General features: G+C 39.3%; 1 protein-coding gene across 2 annotated transcripts in view; it reads left to right on the forward strand.

The window, feature by feature from the left end:
- Positions 1-13,103, forward strand: part of NRP1 (neuropilin 1) — a 115,935-nt gene that overhangs the window by 73,011 nt on the left and 29,821 nt on the right. For both annotated transcript variants that reach the window (XM_075082490.1, XM_075082491.1), the window contains exons 8-9: positions 8,871-9,026; positions 11,913-12,057. In XM_075082490.1, coding sequence (XP_074938591.1) covers positions 8,871-9,026; positions 11,913-12,057 — 301 coding nt within the window. The remainder of the gene's footprint in view (positions 1-8,870; positions 9,027-11,912; positions 12,058-13,103) is intronic.

Raw genomic sequence — 13,103 nt, forward strand, 5'->3', positions numbered from 1 at the left:
CTTCCATTGCAAGTCCTATTAAATTCAAGCTATGTGCTTGACATAGCACAGAATAATTTTAAAATGCTCTTATCAGGCCATAAAAATTAACTGTCCACAGGAGTGTTCCCCACTTTCATGACATGCTTAACTAAGAAAATACATCCTGTGTTTATTTTAAAAAGCCACAGCACTTAAAAATCGATAGCTTTGCTCTTAACATAGCTGGAGATACAGCAACTTTTAGAGAGGCTGGGTGGGAGTACACAAACCAGGCACTATTCTTTCACCAAAGAAACCCTGGAAGTTAAATCCCCATGGCTGGAGTTTGAGTGGGCTTTGTTGAGAGGAGGGCAGAGCTGGGGGCAGCCAATTTCCCTAGTTTGCTTTAGCACCAGAGGGTAAGTTGTCTTGGTAGTCACTGGCTTTTACCCTCCCTTCTGCTGTCCCCCTCCCTCCTCCGGCACGAGAGCACCGCTCTCAGCAGTGGGTCTTCCAAATCACAGCCTCAGAAGTGTTTCATCTACATGTGTGCATTTCCTCGGAGCTATGAGGGACATACCAAGGAAAAAGCAAAATAATCTTTGCACGTATAGTCTTTTTCTCTCGTTTTTCCTCTGTACATTTACAGTACCCTCACCACACCATCTAACTGCAGCTATTTTTCTAGAAGGTAGCAGAAACTCATATTTTAAAAAAGCAGTGACTTGCTTGGTGACCCAGTAGTAAATTAAAATCATCATACACAATGTGTATGAAATAGAAAATCGAATTTTGGTGCAACAAAACTGACAGTTCCATTTAACAGAGAATAAATGAATGCAGACTCCTGTGGATGACTGACTGATTTAAAGAGGCTGTGCCGATTTTCCAAGATAAGAAAGATGATCACAAGAAAATACATATATTTCTACATGACACAGGTTATACACCTATTCCAATTGCCAGTGAAATTAGGCTTAAAAGGTATTAAATCTTAGGCACTGGCGGTTTTTTTCCCATTGTGTTGCTATTTTTTATAGAAAACCGAAAACCTGAACTTCCAAAAACATCCAAGTGTAGCAAATTTCAGTGGAACTCTCTCTGAACACAGTGATTGCATGGTCAGATCTATCTACACTATCAAGGTGTGCTGTCTGAGACAGCAGAGGCTTAATCCCGCATATTAGATCATCCCCTCACTTACCAGCTTCCTACCCAATTAGCATAGGTATGCTGCGAAACGGGAAGAAGCAGAGGTTATTTCTGTGTGTTTATGCATGTGTAATATTGTACTTATATTCAAAATACCAAAATGTATTATAAATCAAGCCCTGCTGCCTGTACCCTCTGATTTTAACAAGACAGCAGCTGGCAAAAAAAAATGTTACAGAAGAACTTTATAGGCAAAATTGAGTGTTTTCCACCCAAAGCCCAGTTATTCATATGTGAAGCAGTTTGATAGAGAAGCTTTGGATTACTTGTTTCCCATCTGCGCATTAGTTGCTCAGTACACTTGGGGGAAAGAAAGTCCTACAATTATGTCCTCCTCTCAGAAAAGAGTGGTTCTGCAAGTATTGCTATAGAGTTTCCCTTTTCTATAGTTTCTAACACAAACTGGGGAAGGTTACATTCAAACTGAACTAAATAGTTGTCTTCATTCCAGATCAGAGGATTAAGCTCAGGTTTAAAATTAAATGTAAATTACAAATAAGTATTCAGAAAACGTTAATTAAAAGTATTACGTTCCTGACTCATTTATTGCTCAGCAAGGGTTCCTAAGTATCTTAGCTGGAGAAAGGGGCCATTCACATTCCTCCTTTTTGACCAAGTCATTGTACATGTCTTAGGTTATCCATTTGCAAGTTAATGTAGTGCTGAAGCAAAGGTTTTCATTTTAAAGAAGTAATATTTCACAGCAAGATATGCTGCTGCAAGATGTAAACCAATCTTTTTTCTAAAGCACTGGGAGTTAATCAGCCTTTCTCTTCATTGCTACAGAGAGGGTTCGAATGGCATAGGATGCTGATTGCTTAGATCCCAGAGTCTATAGAAATCCCAATACGATTATATTTTCCTCCCTTTGTTATCAGAGTTTATTGTATCTTGGTGTTCAGGTTTTAAGTAGTTTTCAGGTAAAAAAATAAATTAAGAAGAAGGTATTTTCTGAGTCTTCTGAATAATGATCAAGTTACATCAGAGCACATGAATGCGTAAGGTGGAGCTTGCAAATGAATAGCAGAAGGATCGTTCACTATCACTGCATGTGCACTGGGTGCATTTCATACAATGCAGTGAGCCCATTTCAGGGGAGCATTGCACTGCCCTTACTTTTAAACCAAACTCCTTCAAAGACTCACACTAAAATAATCACACGGAGCTAATGTGTACCAGTGGCAGGGCTTCTCCCGGCCCACTTGCAGCATTTCTCTTTCACATTTGATCTTTATGGTTTCCATACTGGAGCGATTTGGTTTGCTGAATTCTGGAAATGTCTCAAGTTGAAATGCTAGTGTATTAACCTGCTGTACTGAGTCTCTTTTGTTTCTCTTTACCAGAGTGCTGCTTGCCAATTTTTACAACCACAGCAGATTTTACTATTCAAACAGAACCAGATGGAACACCAGTTCAAAGAACATGTCAGAATTAAATATTTCTTTTTTAATTAGTTGCTTCTGATTTATGCAAAAAAAAATTAACATAAGAGTGGGAGAATGTGCCATGAATCCAGATGCAACACAGCCCACACAAGCATTATCTTTTCTCTGTCAGAGACAGAGGCCTTTTCTTTCATTTTTTTCTTGTCTTTTCTTTTTTCTTGTCTTTTCTTTTTTCTTTTTTGTTTCTGAATTTCATTTTTTCTTACACTTTCTGCATCTTTTCCTTCTTGAACCAGCCCCATAATGATGGCTGAGGTTCTCTTATGTTCATCAGTCATACTTTTTCATCATTATCTTAAAATTTCTCTTGTAGAAACTGGCTGATCTGCTTCTAAAAAAATTTACCATTCTCAATACTGCAATCCCAGCATCAGCATCTTAATGTGATAGCATCCTTTGAGTCTACTCTTTGTTTTCAGTTGGGGGAATCTTTACACTTAAGTTTTTTCTGCTGCAGAAAAGGATTTGGGCAGAGGGTGAAGATTGAGAGGAATATTTCCACTGCTAAAGTTCATTTTCTTTTTGCTGCCAAGCATTCCTATTTCTTTGGCATGAATGTTTGCTCATCTTCTGTTTCATGCTTCCCCATTTTTGCCAAGTCACATAAGCATCAGTTCAGTAAAGCGTACTGACTAAGGACAGTTGTTAGGCACAGACTAGAAGTTGAGCATGTGATTAGCTGCTTTCTCTTCTGGGGGTCTCAGGATGTTGCTGTCAAGGTCAATGAGAAAGACTTCAGTGACTTGGGAGAGATCTAACTAACAGCAATATTTTCTCCTCACTTTCTTTATGGAGCTGCCACAAATATCACTGAGAATTTTGCACAGAGATCTGAGATGGTTTACAGCCTTAACTATTTTTATTTAAACCCAGGATGAATATTTACACCCTGACATTAATCAAGGAGTTGTGCTCTTGCAATGACTACTCATTTCAAGGACAAAGACTTTTGGAAGTAATTTTCCAACCAAATTAATGAAACTATTTTCAAAATTTCTACTAGACCCTGTGCCATTTTTACTAAGCATTCTATTCTTCTTTACTTAAAGCTCAGTAAATTAAGGAATTAAGTGGTAGTTGTGTATACCTCATGGGAGAGCATGACTGGTCAAATCAACAGCAACACCTAATAAGAAAGATCAACTCTTGCTTAATTAAATATTTGACAGAAGAACAGTGAAGCGTCACAACAGTTAATCTGACTCAGAGCACTGTATGCTATCTAGGGAAATGACACAGTTCTCTAAAAATATTTACTTTGGTATGTTGTGTCAAGTGATGGATTATACAGCTTTTCAAGCCACAAGAGATGCCCGCAACAAAAAGCTTCCTGTTGTTAATCAAACTCCAGCACTTTGTCCTTTATTTTCTCAGGCTGTTGAGCAGACCTACAGTAGGAGTGTTAAAAGCTGGTAAAACTGCTCCCTTGCTACAGCTCCCTCAATGGCCGTATTTTATTTAGCACGGCAGATCTTCGTTCTGAAAATAAGGTCTTCCATACTATGACAGTTATGTATGGTGCAAGGAAGCAGCAATATTCCTTTCAAGTTGTGTATGTTGTGTGTTGTTCTTTATCCAGCAGTTTGCTAAGATTTGCTACATGATATATTGTGCAGAGCTAAATGTTATTCTCTTTCCTTCTCCTTAACTGGTCTCTAATAAAATGCATACGCCACCCCTTGCATGTCTATGTCTTTAAAATGTGTCACCCACCCACATTTTTTGGAGACAGTATGACAGCAATAAAAATATTTTTACCGGATGCTAAAAGATATTGCAGAATAAATACAGAGAAAGTAATTCTTATGTAGAAACAGCTAGCGTCTTGCAATATGCTGTTGCAGGATACAAACTGATTTTAGAAGTAAGAACAACTGGTGCTTTCTTTACATGAACATTTCTCTCCTGGAAAAAAAGACACACTTGAGACGTTACTCTTTTCTTGTAAGTTAGGGGCCCATTCCTATAAGCAAGTCTGCTCCCAGTCTTGTACTTAGCAGTAAAGGTGGTGACATTGCAGCAGAGGCAATTATCAAAGGCTGTGTTTGTTGGATGAGGCCCTAAGGCATCATTTTCCAGGAGAGAGATGCTTTTTAATTGGAATGAAAGTAACCAAAATTTGAAAAAAGAATTAGTAACATACTGCAGTTAGTCAAAGCTAAAACTCTGGAAATGAAATGTCATGATTTCAGGTTTGGAGACAGCTGTCTATCTCAGATCACAGCCATACAGCATGCAATAACTTACAAAATCACTTGCATCCTCTAAAATAAATACCAGATGTTTGTTTATCATATGTGCAAAAAGTTAAATGTCAAGTTGCAGGGAAATGCATTTGATGCTCATCTTCAAAAGTACTGTATTTCATCACCACCTCTCTCCACAGTTCATTTTAACGTGAAACACAAGTTCTTGAAACAAAAAATGACAAGAAGCCCAAAACAAAAAGCTAGCTGTTAAAGATTTGTATTACTATCTCAGCTGGAGGAGGCTGGATCTGAGAAAAATGGGTTGCCTCTGGTCATGTTAACACTTGGAGACCTCTGTGGAGAGGATATAGTAAGCTGATTGGAAATTATACAAACAGTTCGACTCTATAAGCATAAGCCTCCAAAAAAACATAAGAACTCCTACGTCTTTGGTGACACAGGTGTACTAGAGCTACTGCCCTCTGCAATGATTCCTCTGGATAATATGGCACAGAAAAGCAGTGTCTTACCAGAGCTACATTTTGGTACCTTCAGGTTCCAGTTGTTAACAGCAGTTGATATGGTTGAACCTCAGCTCTGAGCAGTCCCTGTAACATTTAGAATGTGTATTTTATGCACAGTTTTCCATTTTACAGAAAGCAAAGTTTCAAAAGACATTGGAATAAAACAAAATACATCACAAAATGATTAAAGAAGGTGAGCTTAACAGCCCTTCAGATGTGTCATGCAGTTTCCAAGGTAGTCTTCTACATAATTTATTTCTATCACCTTAGTTAGAGAATATTAGTACATTTAGAGCTTGATTTACAAACATACGTAGGCACCACAGAGGGGTGCTTAGTGTTGCAATTCTGTTTGTATGCACCTGGAGAGGAGCAGTTCCTCCGGAGACCACTGCAGAGAATTGTCAGAGGGAGGAAAATGCCTTAAGCTTTGCCTCTCTCCTGGACTACTGCACTGAGTCAGAGTTAGTACTTGAAAACTCCAGTGCTTCTGCTTCTCTGCAGCTTAACCCCACCTTTCTTATTTGCACTACTCCTTTCTCAGAAAACACTGAGGGAGAAAGGTTATTCTTTTTTCCTCTATCAGCTTCTGAGAAAACACCCCCTGGCATGTGGCAGGTCTGGGGTTACAGCTTGCTTTTGCAAGGGGTTTAAAGCTGTGGCATGCAGCTGAACACTCAGCCTCCAGGCGCTCCAGGAGAGGACTGCTGTTGATATAGTTCCAGTTTTCAAGGAGCATGTAAAGATTTGCTGATCGGGAGAGAGCACATCTATGTGAAGAGATGTTCTCCCTAATGACAAGCGGTGCCCCCCTCCTCCTGTACTGCATTACGCAGTTACTGGAGCCAGGAGTGCTAATGAGGTTGCTCCTTCCCTACCTATAGGCAATAAATTAGAGGTCTTCTCAGAGTCTCTGTCTCTCCCAGTGAGTTGTTAACTTCTGGCAGGAGAAATTCTGCCCACCTTTTGAATTCTCCTAGGTTTTAGGCATGAAGGTAGATGTCTAAATCCTTTGTGTGTTTAGGACTTAGCTCTGGGCAGTAGGATAGATGCTGTAGGATATTCAGTGTCCCAAGTGTTAAGGGAGTATATTGAATACCATCATTTGGGACTGACAAAAATTTGGGCACCTAAGGTTTTTTGATGGGACAAGCCTGAGTCGCCTGAACGGTCAGTGACTGGTCGATGTAATTGTTAGCTCAGGCATCAACTAATCAAACCTTCCCCTAAACCCTCAATGATAAATTTTAACTTGGCTTCAAATACCTAGAACTCTTGTAATAGGCCTTTGCTTGACTTCATTCACAATGAAGTACTTACTGTATATTAAAAAGCCCCTAATAGAATCATTTCAAATCAGTTGGAATGGTACAGGCCTGGGACCCTAATCATTTCAAAACTGAAGAGCTGTTTCAAATTGTAAGAGAAGCAGATCATTTAAATAACTTCGCTCTGCACTCCCCCAGACTTCCAGATTTTCAAGTGCACTTCAGCCTGGAAGTGAATGTGGTATTGGACATAACTCAGTGCAGCACACTTTACAATCAGCAGAGTACAGTTTGGAGAGCATTTGAAGTTAAGCTGAGATTGCTCAGCGCAATGATGCCCAGATTCCCCCATTAACTTTCAGATTGCAACAATCTAACATCTGAGACTCTCCAGTTACTTTAAATCACTTGATTGTTTTTGTAAGGTGGTGCTGAGATTTTTTTTTTTAAGACTGAATTTTTTTATCATGACAAAACAAAATGTTGCAGTATTTTACCCCTAAAGAGAAGGGCTAAAATGTTACATACAGACTTTAACAGCCTTAAAAACTGGGGCAGGGGCAGGGGCTTTGCCCTGAAAGCTAGTTCTATCTGTCATACACAAGGCTGCTATTCTTGTGTTGGAAGACTTCAAAATGCTTTGCATATGACATGGGCATTTAAAGAGCAGCCAGTCTGTCCTCAATAGCACTTCCTTCAGCCTTTTGAGAGAGAATGCAGAGCATGTTGATTTATCTGCTCCAGCGCCTTTGGATATATGACATACATCCAGGAAAAAGGATGCCTGTGGGACACAGGGGACATATATTCTGCATCCTGCGTACTTTGGAAATAATGAAAAAGCCTGAGACATTCATGAGACATTCAGTTGAGAAGGGTTAATTCAACCTATTATTAACCTACTAAAGTCTGGACTACTGAAGTTTAGAGGAATAAATTACTCTGATTAATATTTTGTGCATAGTGTCATTTTATATTGAAATTAAATGGCTTGCTTTAGGAAACAAAGAGAAGGTTCTAGCTATGGAGAAAGAGGGTGATGAATTTGATTTTAATTGTTTTGTTTTTATGGCTAAAGAAAGGCTGTAAGGAAATAGCAGGTGTTCCAAAACTGTGGTCATCAACCTGGCTGTGAGAGAGTTTTGTGCCTAGTTTCAGCCATTTGGCAGCTGGACTTGTGCACTGGGACAAAGGTTTCTTTTGTCAGCAGAACTGACTTGGGTAGCCACAGTCCTGCACCCCACTTCGTCGTCCCAGCTATGCTGATACAACTTTGGTGATGCCACATGATGAACTAGATCAGGAGATGAACTAGATCTGGATGACAAATAACTGGGGGAGGGGAAGGTTAGCCTAAATCACTTGTCCATTTGGTTGCAATGTAACTTCATGAGAGAAGGAGAAAGACAGAACATGGGTGAAGAAGAGAGGCCTCTAACACACATTCATATGCACACCATACCATTCATTTCTCCAGCAATTTCAAAATGCCATTATTTTCTAATTATTAAAGTTAACTACATTTGACAGTTGGAACAGAATTATCGTACTTGGCTTAATACTTATCTCTGTTTTGTTCAAATACATCATACGGTACAAGCAACTCATTTGCCTTTTTCCCAACAAAATCACACAGTGATTCTTAATTATCTTGTGACTAATACACCACGGGATTCTTTTCTCCACTTCTGTTTGCAAGTGATGAGCTCCTGGGTTTTAGCAGAATTCTTGTTATCGTTCCCTAAGTGCATGAGTTTGATATTGTACCATTAAATTTCATCCTATTTCTAATACTCTAGCCCTCAGGGTCATTCAGTTCTCACTGCATGACTCTCCTCTGTATTGACAATGCCTTGCAGCTTTGTGTCCTCAGCAAAGTTCATTAGCATCTATGCAAGGTAGTTAATGAAAGCATTAAGTAAGATTGTTTACCAGACTGGTCCTTGAGGAACTTCTCTAGTAACTTCTCTGCAGTCTGGTGGTTCCCACTCGCACTGATGGGCTCTCTGGTTCCTCCCCAATAGAGGAAAGATAATTCTCTGGCATGTGAATAGCCCTCCTGTCTAATTAGGCAAATGTCCCTGTCTCCTGTGATGACACTGTTTACAAAAGAGGAGATTCAGCTATGTTATTACTAACAATATACTGCAGTTTCCTTTATATAAAATCGTTATTATCTCTGTAAAACATGGACAAGAGGGGTGTCACTTCTGCATTACTGTTATGCTCTGAACAGGTGGTCCTCATGACCCAATTCATTCCTTACCACAGGTAGATCTAGGCCTCCTCCGCTTTGTTTCTGGAATTGGGACTCAAGGAGCCATCTCAAAAGAAACAAAGAAAGAATATTATCTGAAAACATACCGTGTAGATGTCAGCTCCAATGGAGAGGACTGGATTACACTGAAGGAGGGAAACAAGCCTGTTGTAAGTCTTTTCTCTTTTACCTCTCTTTGGCCAAGAAATAGGCTACTGAACTCTTTAGTTACTACCAGTTGTTAAAAAATTAAGAGGAGTAAGGTATCACAGGTTTAATCAGCATGATCAGGGTTAACAATATCCCAGATCCAAAAAATAGCTATTGTCTCAGCAGTAATGGGCCACAGAAATTGTTTATCCAAAGCCTAGAGCAGCCAAAAAGGGTACAAGGTGTTGCCCCACCTGTTGTACCCACAGGAATCTGAGTGGTTTGGGTCTTTTCCCTGGAGTGTGCTGCTGCTTCCCATTTTGCCAGAGATCATCTATGTGACCTTGAGGAAAACATTATATGGAACCTTTTAAAAAACATGTAGGTCCCTTATCTGCAGTGAAGCTCTGGCTATGCAATGTGTCAGTGCCTTGGCTCCCTGTGCATAGCCATGCTGTCTTGCAGGAGTGCTAGCAAATCATTAGTAGTTTGTTAGACTTACAAGCATCTCAGTGATGGGGGTCATGCAGACAGATAATTAGGCACACCTTTCCATCCTTACAGATTTTTATCACCTTTCCATTTATCAGTGGATTTGCTTTCTGTGACCTCCCAAATGAAACAGCTTTAGACACTCATAAGAAAAATCTTCATTACCCACTACCATGAGCATAAAGCTCATTACTGAGAAGTCAATTCTTCTCCAACTCTCACATGAATAGCCCCAGTGAGGATGTGCCTCCCTTCCCACCCCGCTCAGGATGTGCCCGGGAGCAGCATCTCCAGAGGCTGCCAGGGGCTGATGCAACTGGAAAGGTTTTGTGGTGCCTCCCTTCAAAATAGTGGTTTTGTGACCCTTCTGTGAAGATCTAGAAGAGCTGTATAATATTAAACTCTGTCAATGTAACCATATCTAGCTCTAAATATTTGGTTACTGGTTTGTCCCTGATTCATCTGTAAGTGCTATGCCAAGTCCACTACATTTATCTAATCAAAATGGCAGCTAGCAGTGCTTAACACATACATCTTCCCTCTTTGAAGCACTGTGTAAAACAATAAAAAATGAATCCTGAAAGCTTCTCTTTGACAGGTATTATCCTGGTTTTACAGAGAAGGACTTTAGAAGGTAAAATGCCACAATGTGTGCACTGTATAATGATGTATAAAGGTACAATAACTGACCTGCCCAGAGTCACAAGAGGAGCCAACACTGTGGCTGGTATAAGAGACAAGGTTTCCTGGCTCTGGTTCCTGTAATCTGAACAAATGCCTCTTTCAAAATCAGACTATGCCTGATTTTCATTACCAACTTCAATTTGTACTCTGTAAGAGTGTATTTTACATGAGTTTCTATTGAGCATGTTGTCCTTAATTAGTGGAAACCCTTCCTAAACCTGTGTTATTTGTTCAAAGGGCTTATTAAAAAAAAAAAAAGGTTTCTAAAATGGCAATATTTTGCTGTTGATGAGGACAATAAAAAACTACACACTAGTCATCTTCTGATATTTTTATTCAAATTAAAAGTTAAGGAGAATTGGCTACTGAAGGAACAACACTAGCAGGCAGTAGCAGTTCTCTTAATGGAAGCCTCACACGAGTGTTGCACTAACCACATATAAGGAGTTGTGCACTTTTGAGAAAAGACTCATTTCCTCTGTCAGATGCAGACCTAGAGAAAACCACAGTGGGTCCTCACAGTGAAAAAAAGTTGCTGAAGAGTAACGTAGCTCCATTTAAAATCTCTTGCTAGATACGAAACTCCTTTATTAAATTACTTGAGATATAACTGAGCCTGACGAGTTGACAGCTGTGCGCTGCTGGCCTCCACTCCAAATTAGTGCATTTATTGCAAGTAACAAACAGGAAAGTAGACAGAGTGTGTAAGAAATGGAAGAATCTCCCATAAAAGGAGAGGAGTTTGTATCCATGGAAAACAACAGGAAATTGGTCCTCTCTACGTGAGGAAGAAGCAGGAAACTGAATCACCTTCTTTGGACTAGAACATTGCAAGGTTTCGTCTCTGCTAGGAAGGAGCGCGTCTGCAGGATCCTCAACATGAAAGCACAGCACAATCCTGTCCCTTCTTGTGGAAGTCTCATTGTTCGTCTAATTTGACTCTTAGCCTCAGGGGACGCAGAGAAAATCTTAGAGCCTGCTATATAGATTTTAAATAGACTTCCATCTCAGTATGCAAGGAGCAAGAAAGTCTGGGTACTTGTTAGAAAGGATTAAAAAATGGAAGGTTAACAAGGCAAGGTCTGCACGATACACTGTGCAAAACTCTTAAGCCCAAGGATGGCAAAATGATATATGTTTTTATCCTAACTCCATATAGGATTTTTATGTGGTCTAAATGAAACCCAGATCTTTAATTTGGGCCTGAGGTTCTGTAGCTTTTTGCATCATTCTATGAGAGTACAAGGAATAAAATTGCCCTAATGGAGTATTGAAGGATTGTTCCAGGACACAGCAGTCCTTCGGTGACAAAGACCAGTGTATGTCATTCCTGAATATAGATCTGGGCATTAGGAACACCTCGAAATAGGCAGTGAGTGGACAGACCCTTGTTGCACTCAGGTGAGCTCCTGCTCTCAAGAAGGCCCTGAGCTCTCCTGGTCTGCTCTGCAGTGTTTGGGTATGTTACGGGACTCTGCAGGTGGCAAGCACTTTTTAGTATAATTTAACACCTTACATCACCTTTTTTTCCTCCCCAAGGAAAACTTATCTGTCTGCAAAAATTGTGTTAGGAGTCTGATGAAACAGTTCCCCATGCAAGTGTTTTGTCTCATGCCCCCCCAGAGTAACCCTGGTTAGACCTTGTATCCTAACTATCTGTAAAACACTGAATTAGGAACACCACTTAAGAGAAAGCCTAACAAATATGCACTTTTTCTTTCCACACAAAGGTGTTTCAAGGGAATAGCAACCCCACTGATGTTGTTTACAGACCTTTTGCCAAACCAGTTTTAACACGGTTTGTGCGAATTAGACCTGTGTCTTGGGAAAATGGAGTATCACTGAGATTTGAAGTTTATGGCTGCAAGATAACAGGTAGGTCTTGAAAGGATTTTAAAACCAAGGGAATTTATTGTGCCTATGCTGTGGCTTTTATGAGTGAAATGTATGTTCAAACATCCATTGTTATCTGAATGTTGTTCTGGCATTATCTTTTAGGTGTTCAGCTTTAAGTGAAAAAAAAAAAGTTTAATTACTTTTCTTACAATTATTTTACAGGTCTGTGCAAAATACCTGAGCTACACAGAAATTTTGCAAATTCCCATGTTGTTTTTCCTTCCTAACACTCTAGTCCTTCTCTCATGCCTGACAACCTGTAGGTAGTGCTCAGCAGGTTTTCCAAGGGACAAACATACATAACTAGGTTTAAAAGCATTGCAAGGTACAAACACTTAGATCTGAAGCCTATTCAAGCAACTAGACGTATATAGTCAGATACCCACTAGTGATCAGTATTGGGATGTAACTCCTTTCTATCACACAGCTAACTATGCAAATAGCTGTCCAAAGTGTTTTCTGAAGTAACAGCAAAAGGCATTCATTATCATAAAAATACTATTTTAAAAACAAAAAAACCCAAACCAAAACAAACCAAAACAAAATGGGCACAAGCAGGAATTTTTTTAGAAGTTTTTTTTTTCTAGTTTTAGGATTTCTCTAACTTCTACAAAACTGAGGTGTTTTTATTTGTAAAGTAAAAATACAAGTTATAGATTAAAGAAAATGGTAATGATCTAGTATTTTTTACAAAGCTGATTTTTCTAAAAAATCTCTGGTGTCATTTTGTAGCACTTAATACAGTTGATTGGCACAAATTTTTCTAGGGATGTTTTTTTTTTCTCTTAAGGTGTTTCTTTAGTCTTGAAAATGTTTCTTAGGACTGGTTTCCATACAGCAGGAAAATAAGATTACTGATTACTATGTTATAGGATTCCAGGTCGTTCTATGAAATCTTTTCAGATTAGATAAAGTAGTATCAGCAGAACTGCTGTTACATTCTATACTGGAAATCTTCATTCCTTGTTAGCAGTTTTTCCTACTTCTGATTTATATTTATTTATGGGACTGCAAAAGAAGCAACT

The sequence above is a fragment of the Phalacrocorax aristotelis genome, chromosome 2 (assembly GCF_949628215.1).
Source record: "Phalacrocorax aristotelis chromosome 2, bGulAri2.1, whole genome shotgun sequence".
Lineage (NCBI taxonomy): Eukaryota > Metazoa > Chordata > Aves > Suliformes > Phalacrocoracidae > Phalacrocorax > Phalacrocorax aristotelis.